Source organism: Chenopodium quinoa, unplaced genomic scaffold, assembly GCF_001683475.1.
Source record: "Chenopodium quinoa cultivar QQ74 unplaced genomic scaffold, ASM168347v1, whole genome shotgun sequence".
Taxonomy (NCBI): Eukaryota; Viridiplantae; Streptophyta; class Magnoliopsida; order Caryophyllales; family Amaranthaceae; genus Chenopodium; species Chenopodium quinoa.
Genome location: NW_018744064.1, coordinates 1 through 17,190, shown reverse-complemented (window position 1 = coordinate 17,190; position 17,190 = coordinate 1). Strand labels below are relative to the sequence as shown.

At 37.2% G+C, this 17,190-nt stretch overlaps 4 protein-coding genes across 4 annotated transcripts; 2 read left to right on the top strand and 2 right to left on the bottom strand.

Annotated features, from left to right (window-relative positions):
* The first annotated feature begins 30 nt into the window (after positions 1-30).
* On the top strand, positions 31-4,354 carry LOC110690826. Its single transcript, XM_021867707.1, has 6 exons — positions 31-987; positions 1,075-1,483; positions 1,604-1,824; positions 1,875-2,840; positions 2,906-4,100; positions 4,299-4,354. Exons 1-6 carry the CDS (start codon positions 31-33, stop codon positions 4,352-4,354), a joined length of 3,804 nt encoding a protein of 1,267 aa, XP_021723399.1.
* Positions 4,355-7,032: 2,678 nt separating this feature from the next.
* Positions 7,033-8,815, top strand: LOC110690823. The gene is made up of 2 exons (XM_021867703.1): positions 7,033-7,423; positions 8,281-8,815. The coding sequence occupies exons 1-2, from the start codon at positions 7,354-7,356 to the stop codon at positions 8,715-8,717; spliced, it is 507 nt and encodes a 168-aa protein (XP_021723395.1). The 5' UTR covers positions 7,033-7,353; the 3' UTR covers positions 8,718-8,815.
* Positions 8,816-9,704: 889 nt separating this feature from the next.
* LOC110690825 lies at positions 9,705-10,223 on the bottom strand. The gene has a single exon (XM_021867706.1). It carries the CDS (start codon positions 10,221-10,223, stop codon positions 9,705-9,707), a length of 519 nt encoding a protein of 172 aa, XP_021723398.1.
* Positions 10,224-14,967: 4,744 nt separating this feature from the next.
* LOC110690829 (uncharacterized protein SJCHGC06711-like) lies at positions 14,968-15,953 on the bottom strand. The gene is made up of 2 exons (XM_021867710.1): positions 15,862-15,953; positions 14,968-15,500 (listed from the first exon to the last, which is right to left on the bottom strand). Exons 1-2 carry the CDS (start codon positions 15,932-15,934, stop codon positions 15,319-15,321), a joined length of 255 nt encoding a protein of 84 aa, XP_021723402.1. The 5' UTR covers positions 15,935-15,953; the 3' UTR covers positions 14,968-15,318.
* Between the last annotated feature and the right edge of the window lie 1,237 nt (positions 15,954-17,190).

Sequence of the window (17,190 nt, the reverse complement as noted above, 5' to 3'; positions counted from 1 at the left end):
GACCTCCCGTAATGGGTCACCCAAATTGAGATGAAAGTTGCTGCCTGGAACTGTAGGGGTCTTGGACAAGCGGACTCCCCTAAATTTCCGTATCTAAGCTCTTTAGTCCGCTCCCATCACTTGGATGTGGTGTTTTTGATGGAAACAATGGTTTCTGTGGATAATGTTGTGCTCAGTTTAGCATCTATTCCTTTTTTGGGTTGTTGTGGTGTAGATGCTGTAGGATTAAGTGGTGGTTTGTTCATTTTTTGGCTTGCTCCTTTTAGTGTAGTTCCAGTGTTTATATCTCCAAACTTTGTAGTTTGTAAAATAGAGGTTGGTGATGTGATAAAATTTGTGATCTTTGTGTACGGGGCACCTCATGTAGCAGATAGATCAGATGTGTGGTCGTCTATTGCTAGATTTGTCCAAACTTACCCGAACATTTTGTTGATTGGTGATTTTAACCAAGTCGGGTATCTATCGGATAAAATAGGAGGGTCTTCACTTATTCCAGGACGTTTGGATTTTATTCAATGGCGGTTGAATTTAGGGTTAGTGAATGTTCCTTTTTCTGGACCTTCTTATACTTGGACAAACAATAGAATAGAGGTGGACCCGACTTTTGAAAGATTAGATAAGGCATATGCAACTCAGGATTGGTTTATTGATTATCCGGACTCCATTGTTCATCATCAACCGATTCTATTTTCGGATCACACAGCTATTATCTTTTCAGACTCGTTACCTCAAGATTCTGTTCGGCGACCTTATAGAATCGAAAACTGGTGCTTATCTGCTCAGGATACTTCTAGGATTATTAAGGACGGCTGTCGTTTAGAATTTACAGGCTCTCCGTGTTTTACCTTATCTCGCAGGCTTGTTGTTATTCGCAGGCGACTTAAAGACTGGTGCCTTAGCCACAGGAAATCTTGGGGTATAAACTGGAAAGCTTTATGTTCTGATTTGTCTTCTTCTTCTACTCAATTACAATCCCCAGTGGCGCGAGTTCTTTTTCTAAATACTAGGGAAGAGAAGATAGTCGAAGCAACTGCTGCTTTTCTCTATTGGAAACAACGTGCTAAAACTAAATAGGATGCTGGAGGGGAGTCACACTCCAAATTACTGTTTTCGGTGGTCCAAGCTCGTCGTCGTCGTAATCTGATTGTCAGTTTGAAGAATGATGCTGGTATTTGGGTTTCGGATTCTCTTGGGCTTCGCTCTCTTATTCAGGCCTTTTACTCTGATCTATATTCTCATGTATCTCCATTTGGGAGTGACCCTCCTTTTTCTTGGGATCACCTTGGCCTCCCGACGCTATCCTCGTCTCAAAAGGACATGTTAATGGCCCCGTTCTCGCCTTCTGAGATTAAAGCTGCAATGTTTCATATTGCTAACGACAAATCTCCTGGGCCTGATGGCTTTACTTCGGCTTTTTTCAATACTCATTGGGATCATACTGGGCATTTGGTTATCTCGGCAGTTCAATACTTTTTTGCTCATGGTTATATGCTGAAGGACTGGAATAGAACCTTCTTAGTCCTTCTGCCGAAGGTTTCTCAGCCGGAGTTAGTGTCTCAGTTTCGGCTGATTGGTTTATGTAATGTCATGTAAAAATGTATAGCAAAATGCATTACTGGCCGTCTGCGAGGGGTTCTTCCATCTCTTATTTCAGGGTTCCAGAATGCCTTTGTGCCGGGTCGCCTAATTTCTGATAATGCTTTGGTAGCTCACGAGCTTCTATCCTTTATGAATGCTTCTAAAGCTCGGAAACCTTTTTATGCGGCTCTAAAGTTGGATATGAATAAAGCTTATGATAGAGTTCGCTGGGATTTTTTAAGTCAGGTTTACGGGCCTTTGGTTTTCCGCCTTATTCGGTTTATATTATTGAGCAGTGTGTTACAACTGTCTCGTACCAGGTTCTTGTGAATGGGAGTCTTACACCGTCCTTTCGACCACAATGTGGTCTTAGACAAGGTGATCCTCTGTCACCATATCTATTTGTTTTGTGTATGGAGGTGTTGTCGACCTCTCTTAGGCGGGCGGAAGAACAGGCTTTGTTTTCTGGTATTCGTGTGTCTAGGGGCGGACCTTCGATTTCCCATCTGTTCTTTGCAGATGATTCGCTGTTATTTTTCCAACTTTCGCCCCAAGCGTGTGACAATGTCATGGCCATTATTTCGGATTTTTGCTCTACTTCGGGTCAGATGATTAATCTTCAGAAGTCCTTTGTCAAGTTCAGCCCAAATACCCCTCAAGACTACCGTGATTTTTTAGCTCGCAGTCTTCGACTACAATCGAAGGCTTCTTTTGGTACTCATCTAGGTCTTCCTGTTGACCTTGGAAGGATTAAAGTCGCGGAATTCAGGTTTCTAATTGACAAGGTTGCTAGCCGGTTGTCTGCTTTTGCTTCTCTTCGCTTGTTAGCAGCAGCGAAACTGGCTATCATAAATTCGGTTTTGATAGCATCGTTTAATCATATCTTGTCGGTTTTCAAGATTCCGTCTTCTGTAGCTTCTCAACTTGATAGCATGCTTGCCAACTTTTGGTGGAGATCGTCTGGTTCTCGGAAGGGTTTGGCGTTGCGCTCAGTGTCTCTTCTTCATTTACCAAAAGGTTTGGGGGGTTTGGGTGTGCGCAACATTGCTTGCTTTAATTCAGCTATCCTTGCTGGTACAGGGTGGAGGATGATTCGAAATCCTCAACTTTTGGTTTCTAGACTCATGTTTTTGAAGTACCCCTCTCTGCCAGTCAATCTGGGAGCTCGGATTTCTCGCCCCTCTTGGGGCTGTCGTGGGTTGCAGATGGCTCTTTCGGCTGTTTCTTCTGGTGTACGTTGGAAAGTGGGTAGAGGTGACAAGGTACACATAACAGCCGACAACTGGGCTCCTGGGGTCCAGTGTTATTCAAGGATGGTTTATCTCAGTCGGATCTTCTGACTCATGTGTCTGGTATAATTGATCCGCGTTCTAACGCGTGGGACTCCTCGAGAGTCCATCGGTTTTTTGATAGTCCAACTGCCGTCAGGATCCTTAGTTTGGATCGTCCGCAGGAGCTTATGGATGATTTTGTATATTGGAAATTTACCAAGGATGGCTCCTTTTCTACGAAGTCTGCCTATGCTCTCTTACTTCATCAGACTATCAGGTGTCCTCCTTTGGGGTCCTTGCCTATTCCCTGGTGGAAGAAATTTTGGGCGCTCCCCCTTCTTCCTAAATGGAAGATCTTTGGCTGGAAAATAATTCATGCTGGTATTCCGGTTGCCTCAGCTCTAGCTGTTCGCGGCGTTTCCGTGGATTCGACTTGCTGCTTTTGTCGAAGGGAGCAGGAGACGATCAACCATTTGTTTCGAGACTGTGATTTCGTTACTCCTTTATGGGTTCGCAGCTCGTTTCATTTCAATAGTCAGGGTCTTCTTCATCTTCCCTTTCTCCAATGGTTTTCTGTTATGGTCTCGTTGTTAGCGGCTGCTAAGGATTGGGAGAACTTGGTGCAATTTTTCTCCCTTCTTTGGTCTATATGGTTGTCCCGTAATAATGTACGTTTTCGGCAACAAGCTGTCTCTCCGGATGATGTTTTGCTTCTTGCTTCTCAGTGGAATGTGCGAGGGAGGCAGGCTCAGGATTCTCACCTTCCTTCTTCTACTTTGGGTCCTAGCCCTAGGCCTGTTGGTTCGGGATTTGCTGCCACTCTTGCTGGGGACCCTACGTCGGGGTTTAATATTTGTTTGATTTGCGACGGGTCTTGGTCATCCTCGGATAATTCGGCAGGTGCTGGTTGGGTTCTTCGTGATTGTGGTTCTCCTTCAGTCCGAGGAGGAGGGGCTCGTGCTTCTCTCTCTTCTTCAGCCTTACAGTCTGAGTTACAAGCTTGTTTTTGGGGGTTACGCAATGCTTTTTCTCGTGGTTTTCGTAGGATTCTTATTTACTCGGACTGTGAGCCTCTGTGTCGGATGTTAGGCCAACAACAGAAAGATGAGGTTTCTTTATACTGGTTACTTCGGGATACTCGGGTTCTTTTGTCTACCTGTGCGGCTTGTAAAATTCTTAAGGTTCCTAGGGAATGGGTGTCTCCTGTACACTGGTTGGCTGGAAAGGCTCGTGCTCGGGAGTGTTTTTTTGGTATTTTTAGTCTGTTGCTTATGTTTTCTTTTCTTTGTTCTCACTGTCAAAAAAAAAAAAAAACATGTAAGGTGTGTCAAAAAAAAAAATGTAAGGTCCCTTTTTCAATTCGATCACGGTGATATTTCATGGGTTAGATTGCAATTTTTTTTTTCCCTTCACATAGACTCATTCAATTTGACCTAAATTGCATTACAGCCATCAAAGGTCCAACACTTTTGAGTTATTTTGTCAACATCATCCATATTTCTTAAGTTCAATAAGAATATATTGTATATGTATGATTAGTAGTTTAAGTTGTGATATTATAATACACCCATGCTTTCTAGCCATTTTTCCAACGAATGAGGTTCAATTTCCTAAATTTATTAAGTGTCGTTTCTGTGGTAGACCAATCAATCACAAAATTCTACGAAGTATATATGATTAGATAACGTATATTATTACTATATTTGACTTTGATGATCATTCAATATTTTTTTTTTTTAATTTGACATACGTATGTGTACCCCCATCAACAAACAATACACTTTGAATTGAAAAAAAAAATTAAAAATAAATCCAAGACCGATCAAAGCAACAAAATGAACATTGTTGATATAGAGTATAAAACATATTCTTTAATCTCAACCATCTGTTTAAGCTTTTGATTGAGTTGATTATCTAACAATAATTATGATATTATGAATAATAATATTATGAATAATAATACTGATTAAAAAGAACATTTATGAGAAACATCACAGTGCAAACTAGAAACAAATAGTGGTATATTATACAAGAAACTCTTCTAGATACTTAGTAGAGTTGCTTGTATGTATTCATGAATTTCGATGATTATAAGGAGTCTCAATTTGCATAATCTATTAGTAGATCCGGTAGAGGTTTTTTACAAACACCAATAACAATATTGGAAGCTGAGCAGACTAGTCCTTCACAACAAGCATATACACCTTTAGAAACACATATATTGCCTTCACCTTGACATTTTTCTTCTTCGGATGTTTCAATTGCATCGATGAATGCTGGAACTGAAATAATTTTAACCATGAATATTAGTCACCCGTTTTTCAAAAATTATTTAACTTATAGAGTAATCGAACATGCATATATGAATTGAAAACGACATTTGACTAGAATTATAGAAAAAAAAAAAAAAATTTAGCCCGTGCACATAAAATTTTTATATACATCCAGGTTTACCGTACATCCAACTAACCCAAGATTAGTTTTTGTTCTTCATTTGATGAATCAACGAAATATAATCATCAAAATAAGTACAAAATACTTATGGGTGTACGGTACACTAGGTGTATATAACAATATCTCCAAAGCACATAATACGTGTAATAATAATGAGTATTGTAGGAGAAAAAGAGGTCGGAGCCAAACCTGATACACTTAGTAAAAGAATAGCTAAGAACATCATTGACATAACAGTGTAGTTGATACGAATACTCGCCATTTTAATGAAGGAAATATAAGAAGATTGTTGCATTTCTAAGCTAAGCTTATACGATCTATTATTGTTTTAGGCGAGTGATTGAACATTCCTCAGCTTTCCTTAGCATTTATATTGCTTACCTTATGGAATGAAAACTAATTTTATTGTATGTTGATCGACAAGCCAAAAAAAAACTTAAGGAAATTAAATACATTATCAAATAATTAACAAGATATAATATAGATGCATCATTATTTTCGTTGTTATTACGTGCATGCAACCATGTCTTTGCTTTGCTGGACTCATCACTACTGCTAGTATATGATATCAGTAAACTAACATTAGCTATATCATGATTAATCATGTAGCAAGTTGAATTGAATACAATTAATCATTTTAGAATAATATTGAACTTGGTTGTATTAATTAATTTGACTAGCTGGTTATAAATAGTTTAGCTTATTGTGTAAAAGTGTTTAGTAATTAAGTGCTACGTACTTAGTTGTTTTAGTGTATTTAATAGACAAAAGATGATTTTTTTTAATAAGCTAATATCAAAAAGTTTTGTATTGATTGTTTTCTAAAAGTGTGTGCTTTTTGAGTCCAAAAATCTCTTTCAATAAACTATTTACCAAACACCCAAATTTGATACTACCTCCGATTTTTATTAAATTAGTTGCAATTTTGGGGTATTATTTGTGAGATATAAAATATTGCAAAGTTGCAACTAAAAATATTCGAAGGTGGTATTTAAATCAGTCAAACATATAATAGGGATCAATAACTCCAAAATGCACTTTACCAAACAAGACATAAGTGTATTTGATAGCCAAAAAGTAAAAAAGCTAATTATTCAATAAGTTGATTTCAAAAAGTTCTTATAATGATTTTTTCAAAAAGAGTTTTAAGTCTTTCAGTAAGCTAACCTCTAACTAGGCTCTATTAGCTAAAAGCTTTCCAGCTTCTATACCAAACAAGACTAATATCATTTTTTAATTTTAATTTTGTATCCTATGGACAATAATCACATACATATTTATACATACTACAGAGTATATATACACCTTAATAGTATATATACACCTTAATACTCTGTACAAAAGATGATTATAATATTTAATGCTAGATTATTCTAAAGAGATATAAAGTAATTTATATATATACACCCGAGTGCAAGGTAAACCCAATGGTATTTTCTGCTCATGATATTTTTGCTCGGATCATTTTAGAATCTTAAAATGAGCATACAAATATATACTCGTATCAAATGAGGAAAAAATTACCCTTATATTGGATGCATGTAACTCTGTACAATTTGAGTGTATATAACAGGTTTTGCGAAAGTTAATACTGTAATTTACATTAGATTTATTAGTATCATAGATATATTATATCAATAGATTTTTGTAGACTATAATTATATTAGATATTTCCTTGCATTTTTTTTTTAATTCTTTCTAACAAAGGTATGTACTATATTTAGGAGGGTCGGTATGTGTACCTCAACAAAAACATAATAATCCAAAGACGTGGCTGCAACCATCTAAAAATCTATTTAGTTTATCTGATAAAAATAGCCATAACAAGCTGTATATATAAATTTTATCGTAGTGAACTAGTCGTGCGCAACAACTCAATAATTAAGTAAGTAATCATAGAAATTGCTAGCTCACGACTCGTAATTACTTTTACCTAGTAAGTAGACTTTTTAAGCGCATTTGGAAGCACTATATAAGTATTGCAATATAATGGTGGACATTGCTAACATAATCAAACTTCAATTTAATTTTAAAACATTTAATTAACACAATGGAGAGGATTTTTATCAACTTATTTGTGTTGTCAATTTTGCTAGCTCTTTTGGCATTGGCTGAATCAGGTTTAGTTTTTGTATTTCTTTCTTAATATTGTTTGTGTGTGTTTTTTTTTTTTTGGTTACCTTTTGCCCTAACGTCCTCTGTCCTATAATATTTTTTCCATTTTTGAATTTGAGTTTCTTAAAATAGTGTTTTTCTTGTCCTTTTAGGGTTTTCTAATTTAATCATTTTGTCCTCGTTTTTATAGATATTTGAGCCCTCATTAAATATAAAATGCATGGAGATGTATACTTTTATGGAAAAGTACACATACAAAGATATTATAATAATTGAGATATTATCGTATACATCAGGTGCACCATTCATCCATGAGTAGTTCGTTCTCATTTAATTTTGGATTAGTTGAGTGTACGGTGCACTCAGACGTATATAATATTGATTTATAATAATTCCAAATCATATATTATCCAAAAAATTCTAATCCTTGTGAAAATTTCGCCATGGTGTCATTTTGAGTATCCCTTTTATATATGCCTCATAGTATTCTTAAAAGACCAACTCGTTAGTTAATTACTCATAACTTCATAATGAATTTTCACCACTATTTTGATCATATTTTTTTGAAAATATATGAAAACAAATGTCCATATCTAAGGCACTATTGGATTTATTATAATGTATATATTCAATTTATATTTTTACTATTAAAAGATATTGATAGCCAAAATTGTACATTGTCAAGAGTATTCAGTTAAAGTAATGCAAGAAATTTGATACAAGAGGAGTATGAGATGAAGTGAAATAGTGAAGTGCTTAAACTTCATATAAGATGATAAAACTATATTTAGCTTAATTCTCTTTAACATTCACTAATTGTTACTTACAAATTTGTGGTGTTATGTTCATATTTTTCTTCCAGCCATGGAAAAGAGTTATGGACCCTATGATCAACAACCATCATATGTACCGGACACCTCGAGCACACCACCACCACCATCGCCGCCATCATCACCACCACCACCACCACAACCACAACCTAACCCTACGTGTAGGAAACTAAAACAACTTTGTGGAGGTTATGGCGATTACGCTTGTTGTGAAGGATTATATTGTCTTGGTTGGACACCAGAGCAACCAGGTGGTCTCGGACTATGTACACCTTTAGATAATCAACAACCTCCGTCGAAAGATAAGTGTAGACACCACCTTCAAGAGTGCCAACTCTATGGTCCGTACGTATGTTGTCAAGGATTGAACTGCGTTCATGCTCGAAACCTTCCTACCGAACCTCTTATTAAAACTCGAAAGAAGAAGCTTCCTCCTGGTACGGGTTTATGCACTTATGCTAATTATTAAGCTATAATATGTACTCACTAGTTCATACTAGCAATACTGATTGAGTTTAGTATATGTTCATCATGTGTTTTCATGTATTGTTCTATAGCATACATTATGTTTTTTGATTCCGGGGATTATTGTACTTCATTTTGTTAATTTTTTAATTTCAACAGTTTGACTTTTGCACTATTCAATTAATTATGTTAATTGTAGTTGGTTTACGCATCCTCAAATCCTTTTAATGTATGGCCATGAGTAATTTTATAAAAGCCATTTTTATACTCTGCGATGATTACTAATATACACAAATAAATGTTTAAATTTTTATTTTTCTAACAAAACAAGGGGTAAAATGAAAAGGTTACAACTTTTTTTTTTTTTATTGACAAAGAAAAGCCTTATACTCTATCACTCCCCCTCACATAAAGGCTCTTTAGGCATGAAATGTGGATGTAACAAAGGTCTACCCATAGCTGGTGCGAATTAATTCCACTTTAAAGGAAGGGCAGATGAGATTCGTACTCGTGACCTTTGTATTACGCTGGCTCTGATACCATGTTAGAGGACCAATTCAACCAAAAATTTAAGCTGATGGTTGAGGCTCAGAAATATATTTTATACTCTATCATTTGGGAAAAAACAATAAGATCTAGATCGACTAAGACTTTTAATATTGGGTTAAAGACGATTTTGGTTCAATTGGTGAATTGGGCCGAGAATATATACCTGCACTGCACAGAAGAAAATTTTGGCTTGTAATGAGCAGCCCAAAAAATAAAAAATAAAAATAAAAATCAATTTGTACCCAAACACATGCATAGCAATAGCATATATATAAATTTCTTAATAAAACTCCGTAACATTTATTAAGTAAACTCAATCAATACAATCAAAATTAATACAAGAAATCAAACACTCAACAAAAAATACATATATGCAACTCAAATTAACACAATTGTAGCTCAAGAAAATGAGAGTCATCCACATGAATGGACTAATAAGTCATCATTTCGACGAAGAACTCTGCTTGTAAGTAGGCACACAAACACCACCATCACCAGCATAGCTACTCGCATCATAGACACAAGCGTACCTTTCGCAACACTGAAGTCCAGTGCTACCACCACAAGATTCATAATCACTTTGACATTTTCTTCCTGGCATACAAACACTGCCAACTTCTGGATAATCGTCATCAAGTACACATCTTAATCCTTGGCAACATTTCAATCTATTGATACCTCCGCAAAGTTGATATGTCCTTCGACATGGTTTTAGCGGCCTACAAACTCCGCCGGATCCAGGATAATCACCATCAAGCTCACATCGTAGTCCTTCACAACATTGGTACGCTGAAGTGCCACAACAATATTGTTGAACGGTCTTAAACGTTCGTCGCATACACGTTCCTGTTGCGCCTGGATAGTCACCGTTGAAAATGCATTGTAGTCCTTCACAGCATTGATATGCGGACATTCCTCCGCAAGATTGTTGAACAGTCTGGCATGCTCTTTGCCCTACCATCAGCGTTCGGGTGGTGCACTGGAACCATCAGCACCCCTAGTCTCGATGTTGCAACATGGCTCAGGTTGTTTTCCCTGTTTGTTACCTTGCAAGAAGCGCAAGGGCAGTTTAGATTTGGTTTCTACAACTTCTTCTTCAGCGGGCTCGGTGACCTCCCGTAATGGGTCACCCAAATTGAGATGAAAGTTGCTGCCTGGAACTGTAGGGGTCTTGGACAAGCGGACTCCCCTAAATTTCCGTATCTAAGCTCTTTAGTCCGCTCCCATAACTTGGATGTGGTGTTTTTGATGGAAACAATGGTTTCTGTGGATAATGTTGTGCTCAGTTTAGCATCTATTCCTTTTTTGGGTTGTTGTGGTGTAGATGTTGTAGGATTAAGTGGTGGTTTGTTCATTTTTTAGCTTGCTCCTTTTAGTGTAGTTCCAGTGTTTATATCTCCAAACTTTGTAGTTTGTAAAATAGAGGTTGGTGATGTGATAAAATTTGTGATCTTTGTGTACGGGGCACCTCATGTAGCAGATAGATCAGATGTGTGGTCGTCTATTGCTAGATTTGTCCAAACTTACCCGAACATTTTGTTGATTGGTGATTTTAACCAAGTCGGGTATCTATCGGATAAAATAGGAGGGTCTTCACTTATTCCAGGACGTTTGGATTTTATTCAATGGCGGTTGAATTTGGGGTTAGTGAATGTTCCTTCTTCTGGACCTTCTTATACTTGGACAAACAATAGAATAGAGGTGGACCCGACTTTTGAAAGATTAGATAAGGCATATGCAACTTAGGATTGGTTTATTGATTATCCGGACTCCATTGTTCATCATCAACCGATTCTATTTTCGGATCACACAGCTATTATCTTTTCAGACTCGTTACCTCAAGATTCTGTTCGGCGACCTTATAGAATCGAAAACTGGTGCTTATCTGCTCAGGATACTTCTAGGATTATTAAGGACGGCTGTCGTTTAGAATTTACAGGCTCTCCGTGTTTTACCTTATCTCGCAGGCTTGTTGTTATTCGCAGGCGACTTAAAGACTGGTGCCTTAGCCACAGGAAATCTTGGGGTATAAACTGGAAAGCTTTATGTTCTGATTTGTCTTCTTCTTCTACTCAATTACAATCCCCCAGTGGCGCGAGTTCTTTTTCTAAATACTAGGGAAGAGAAGATAGCCGAAGCAACTGCTGCTTTTCTCTATTGGAAACAACGTGCTAAAACTAAATAGGATGCTGGAGGGAGTCACACTCCAAATTACTGTTTTCGGTGGTCCAAGCTCGTCGTCGTCGTAATCTGATTGTCAGTTTGAAGAATGATGCTGGTATTTGGGTTTTGGATTCTCTTGGGCTTCGCTCTCTTATTCAGGCCTTTTACTCTGATCTATATTCTCATGTATCTCCATTTGGGAGTGACCCTCCTTTTTCTTGGGATCACCTTGGCCTCCCGACGCTATCCTCGTCTCAAAAGGACATGTTAATGGCCCCGTTCTCGCCTTCTGAGATTAAAGCTGCAATGTTTCATATTGCTAACGACAAATCTCCTGGGCCTGATGGCTTTACTTCGGCTTTTTTTCAATACTTATTGGGATCATACTGGGCATTTGGTTATCTCGGCAGTTCAATACTTTTTTTGCTCATGGTTATATGCTGAAGGACTGGAATAGAACCTTCTTAGTCCTTCTGCCGAAGGTTTCTCAGCCGGAGTTAGTGTCTCAGTTTCGGCTGATTGGTTTATGTAATGTCATGTAAAAATTTATAGCAAAATGCATTACTGGCCGTCTGCGAGGGGTTCTTCCATCTCTTATTTCAGGGTTCCAGAATGCCTTTGTGCCGGGTCGCCTAATTTCTGATAATGCTTTGGTAGCTCACGAGCTTCTATCCTTTATGAATGCTTCTAAAGCTCGGAAACCTTTTTATGCGGCTCTAAAGTTGGATATGAATAAAGCTTATGATAGAGTGCGCTGGGATTTTTTAAGTCAGGTTTTACGGGCTTTTGGTTTTCCGCCTTATTCGGTTCATATTATTGAGCAGTGTGTTACAACTGTCTCGTACCAGGTTCTTGTGAATGGGAGTCTTACACCGTCCTTTCGACCACAATGTGGTCTTAGACAAGGTGATCCTCTGTCACCATATCTATTTGTTTTGTGTATGGAGATGTTGTCGACCTCTCTTAGGCGGGCGGAAGAACAGGCTTTGTTTTCTGGTATTCGTGTGTCTAGGGGCGGACCTTCGATTTCCCATCTGTTCTTTGCAGATGATTCGCTGTTATTTTTCCAACTTTCGCCCCAAGCGTGTGACAATGTCATGGCCATTCTTTCGGATTTTTGCTCTGCTTCGGGTCAGATGATTAATCTTCAGAAGTCCTTTGTCAAGTTCAGCCCAAATACCCCTCAAGACTACCGTGATTTTTTAGCTCGCAGTCTTCGACTACAATCGAAGGCTTCTTTTGGTACTCATCTAGGTCTTCCTGTTGACCTTGGAAGGAGTAAAGTCGCGGAATTCAGGTTTCTAATTGACAAGGTTGCTAGCCGGTTGTCTGCTTTTGCTTCTCTTCGCTTGTTAGCAGCAGCGAAACTGGCTATCATAAATTCGGTTTTGATAGCATCGTTTAATCATATCTTGTCGGTTTTCAAGATTCCGTCTTCTGTAGCTTCTCAACTTGATAGCATGCTTGCCAACTTTTGGTGGAGATCGTCTGGTTCTCGGAAGGGTTTGGCGTTGCGCTCAGTGTCTCTTCTTCATTTACCAAAAGGTTTGGGGGGTTTGGGTGTGCGCAACATTGCTTGCTTTAATTCAGCTATCCTTGCTGGTACAGGGTGGAGGATGATTCGAAATCCTCAACTTTTGGTTTCTAGACTCATGTTTTTGAAGTACTCCTCTCTGCCAGTCAATCCGGGAGCTCGGATTTCTCGCCCCTCTTGGGGCTGTCGTGGGTTGCAGATGGCTCTTTCGACTGTTTCTTCTGGTGTACGTTGGAAAGTGGGTAGAGGTGACAAGGTACACATAACAGCCGACAACTGGGCTCCTGGGGTTCCAGTGTTATTCAAGGATGGTTTATCTCAGTCGGATCTTCCGACTCATGTGTCTGGTATAATTGATCCGCGTTCTAACGGAGTGGGACTCCTCGAGAGTCCATCGGTTTTTTGATAGTCCGACTGCCGTCAGGATCCTTAGTTTGGATCGTCCGCAGGAGCTTATGGATGATTTTGTATATTGGAAATTTACCAAGGATGGCTCCTTTTCTACGAAGTCTGCCTATGCTCTCTTACTTCATCAGACTATCAGGTGTCCTCCTTTGGGGTCCTTGCCTATTCCCTGGTGGAAGAAATTTTGGGCGCTCCCCTTCTTCCTAAATGGAAGATCTTTGGCTGGAAAATAATTCATGCTGGTATTCCGGTTGCCTCAGCTCTAGCTGTTCGCGGCGTTTTCCGTGGATTCGACTTGCTGCTTTTGTCGAAGGGAGCAGGAGACGATCAACCATTTGTTTCGAGACTGTGATTTCGTTACTCCTTTATGGGTTCGCAGCTCGTTTCATTTCAATAGTCAGGGTCTTCTTCATCTTCCCTTTCTCCAATGGTTTTCTGTTATGGTCTCGTTGTTAGCGGCTGCTAAGGATTGGGAGAACTTGGTGCAATTTTTCTCCCTTCTTTGGGCTATATGGTTGTCCCGTAATAATGTACGTTTTCGGCAACAAGCTGTCTCTCCGGATGATGTTTTGCTTCTTGCTTCTCAGTGGAATGTGCGAGGGAGGCAGGCTCAGGATTCTCACCTTCCTTCTTCTACTTTGGGTCTAGCCCTAGGCCTGTTGGTTCGAGATTTGCTGCCACTCTTGCTGGGGACCCTACGTTGGGGTTTAATATTTGTTTGATTTGCGACGGGTCTTGGTCATCCTCGGATAATTCGGCAGGTGTGGTTGGGTTCTTCGTGATTGTGGTTCTCCTTCAGTCCGAGGAGGAGGGGCTCGTGCTTCTTTCTCTTCTTCAGCCTTACAGTCTGAGTTACAAGCTTGTTTTTGGGGGTTACGCAATGCTTTTTCTCGTGGTTTTCGTAGGATTCTTATTTACTCGGACTGTGAGCCTCTGTGTCGGATGTTAGGCCAACAACAGAAAGATGAGGTTTCTTTATACTGGTTACTTCGGGATACTCGGGTTCTTTTGTCTACCTGTGCGGCTTGTAAAATTCTTAAGGTTCCTAGGGAATGGTGTCTCCTGTACACTGGTTGGCTGGAAAGGCTCGTGCTCGGGAGTGTTTTTTTGGTATTTTTAGTCTGTTGCTTATGTTTTCTTTTCTTTGTTCTCACTGTCAAAAAAAAAAAAACATGTAAGGTGTGTCAAAAAAAAAAATGTAAGGTCCCTTTTTCAATTCGATCACGGTGATATTTCATGGGTTAGATTGCAATTTTTTTTTTCCCTTCACATAGACTCATTCAATTTGACCTAAATTGCATTACAGCCATCAAAGGTCCAACACTTTTGAGTTATTTTGTCAACATCATCCATATTTCTTAAGTTCAATAAGAATATATTGTATATGTATGATTAGTAGTTTAAGTTGTGATATTATAATACACCCATGCTTTCTAGCCATTTTTCCAACGAATGAGGTTCAATTTCCTAAATTTATTAAGTGTCGTTTCTGTGGTAGACCAATCAATCACAAAATTCTACGAAGTATATATGATTAGATAACGTATTATTACTATATTTGACTTTGATGATCATTCAATATTTTTTTTTTTAATTTGACATACGTATGTGTACCCCCATCAACAAACAATACACTTTGAATTGAAAAAAAAAATTAAAAATAAATCCAAGACCGATCAAAGCAACAAAATGAACATTGTTGATATAGAGTATAAAACATATTCTTTAATCTCAACCATCTGTTTAAGCTTTTGATTGAGTTGATTATCTAACAATAATTATGATATTATGAATAATAATATTATGAATAATAATACTGATTAAAAAGAACATTTATGAGAAACATCACAGTGCAAACTAGAAACAAATAGTGGTATATTATACAAGAAACTCTTCTAGATACTTAGTAGAGTTGCTTGTATGTATTCATGAATTTCGATGATTATAAGGAGTCTCAATTTGCATAATCTATTAGTAGATCCGGTAGAGGTTTTTTACAAACACCAATAACAATATTGGAAGCTGAGCAGACTAGTCCTTCACAACAAGCATATACACCTTTAGAAACACATATATTGCCTTCACCTTGACATTTTTCTTCTTCGGATGTTTCAATTGCATCGATGAATGCTGGAACTGAAATAATTTTAACCATGAATATTAGTCACCCGTTTTTCAAAAATTATTTAACTTATAGAGTAATCGAACATGCATATATGAATTGAAAACGACATTTGACTAGAATTATAGAAAAAAAAAAAAAAATTTAGCCCGTGCACATAAAATTTTTATATACATCCAGGTTTACCGTACATCCAACTAACCCAAGATTAGTTTTTGTTCTTCATTTGATGAATCAACGAAATATAATCATCAAAATAAGTACAAAATACTTATGGGTGTACGGTACACTAGGTGTATATAACAATATCTCCAAAGCACATAATACGTGTAATAATAATGAGTATTGTAGGAGAAAAAGAGGTCGGAGCCAAACCTGATACACTTAGTAAAAGAATAGCTAAGAACATCATTGACATAACAGTGTAGTTGATACGAATACTCGCCATTTTAATGAAGGAAATATAAGAAGATTTTGCATTTCTAAGCTAAGCTTATACGATCTATTATTGTTTTAGGCGAGTGATTGAACATTCCTCAGCTTTCCTTAGCATTTATATTGCTTACCTTATGGAATGAAAACTAATTTTATTGTATGTTGATCGACAAGCCAAAAAAAACCTAAGGAAATTAAATACATTATCAAATAATTAACAAGATATAATATAGATGCATCATTATTTTCGTTGTTATTACGTGCATGCAACCATGTCTTTGCTTTGCTGGACTCATCACTACTGCTAGTATATGATATCAGTAAACTAACATTAGCTATATCATGATTAATCATGTAGCAAGTTGAATTGAATACAATTAATCATTTTAGAATAATATTGAACTTGGTTGTATTAATTAATTTGACTAGCTGGTTATAAATAGTTTAGCTTATTGTGTAAAAGTGTTTAGTAATTAAGTGCTACGTACTTAGTTGTTTTTAGTGTATTTAATAGACAAAAGATGATTTTTTTTAATAAGCTAATATCAAAAAGTTTTGTATTGATTGTTTTCTAAAAGTGTGTGCTTTTTGAGTCCAAAAATCTCTTTCAATAAACTATTTACCAAACACCCAAATTTGATACTACCTCCGATTTTTATTAAATTAGTTGCAATTTTGGGGTATTATTTGTGAGATATAAAATATTGCAAAGTTGCAACTAAAAATATTCGAAGGTGGTATTTAAATCAGTCAAACATATAATAGGGATCAATAACTCCAAAATGCACTTTACCAAACAAGACATAAGTGTATTTGATAGCCAAAAAGTAAAAAAGCTAATTATTCAATAAGTTGATTTCAAAAAGTTCTTATAATGATTTTTTCAAAAAGAGTTTTAAGTCTTTCAGTAAGCTAACCTCTAACTAGGCTCTATTAGCTAAAAGCTTCCAGCTTCTATACCAAACAAGACTAATATCATTTTTAATTTTAATTTTGTATCCTATGGACAATAATCACATACATATTTATACATACCAGAGTATATATACACCTTAATAGTATATATACACCTTAATACTCTGTACAAAAGATGATTATAATATTTAATGCTAGATTATTCTAAAGAGATATAAAGTAATTTATATATATACACCCGAGTGCAAGGTAAACCCAATGGTATTTTCTGCTCATGATATTTTTGCTCGGATCATTTTAGAATCTTAAAATGAGCATACAAATATATACTCGTATCAAATGAGGAAAAAATTA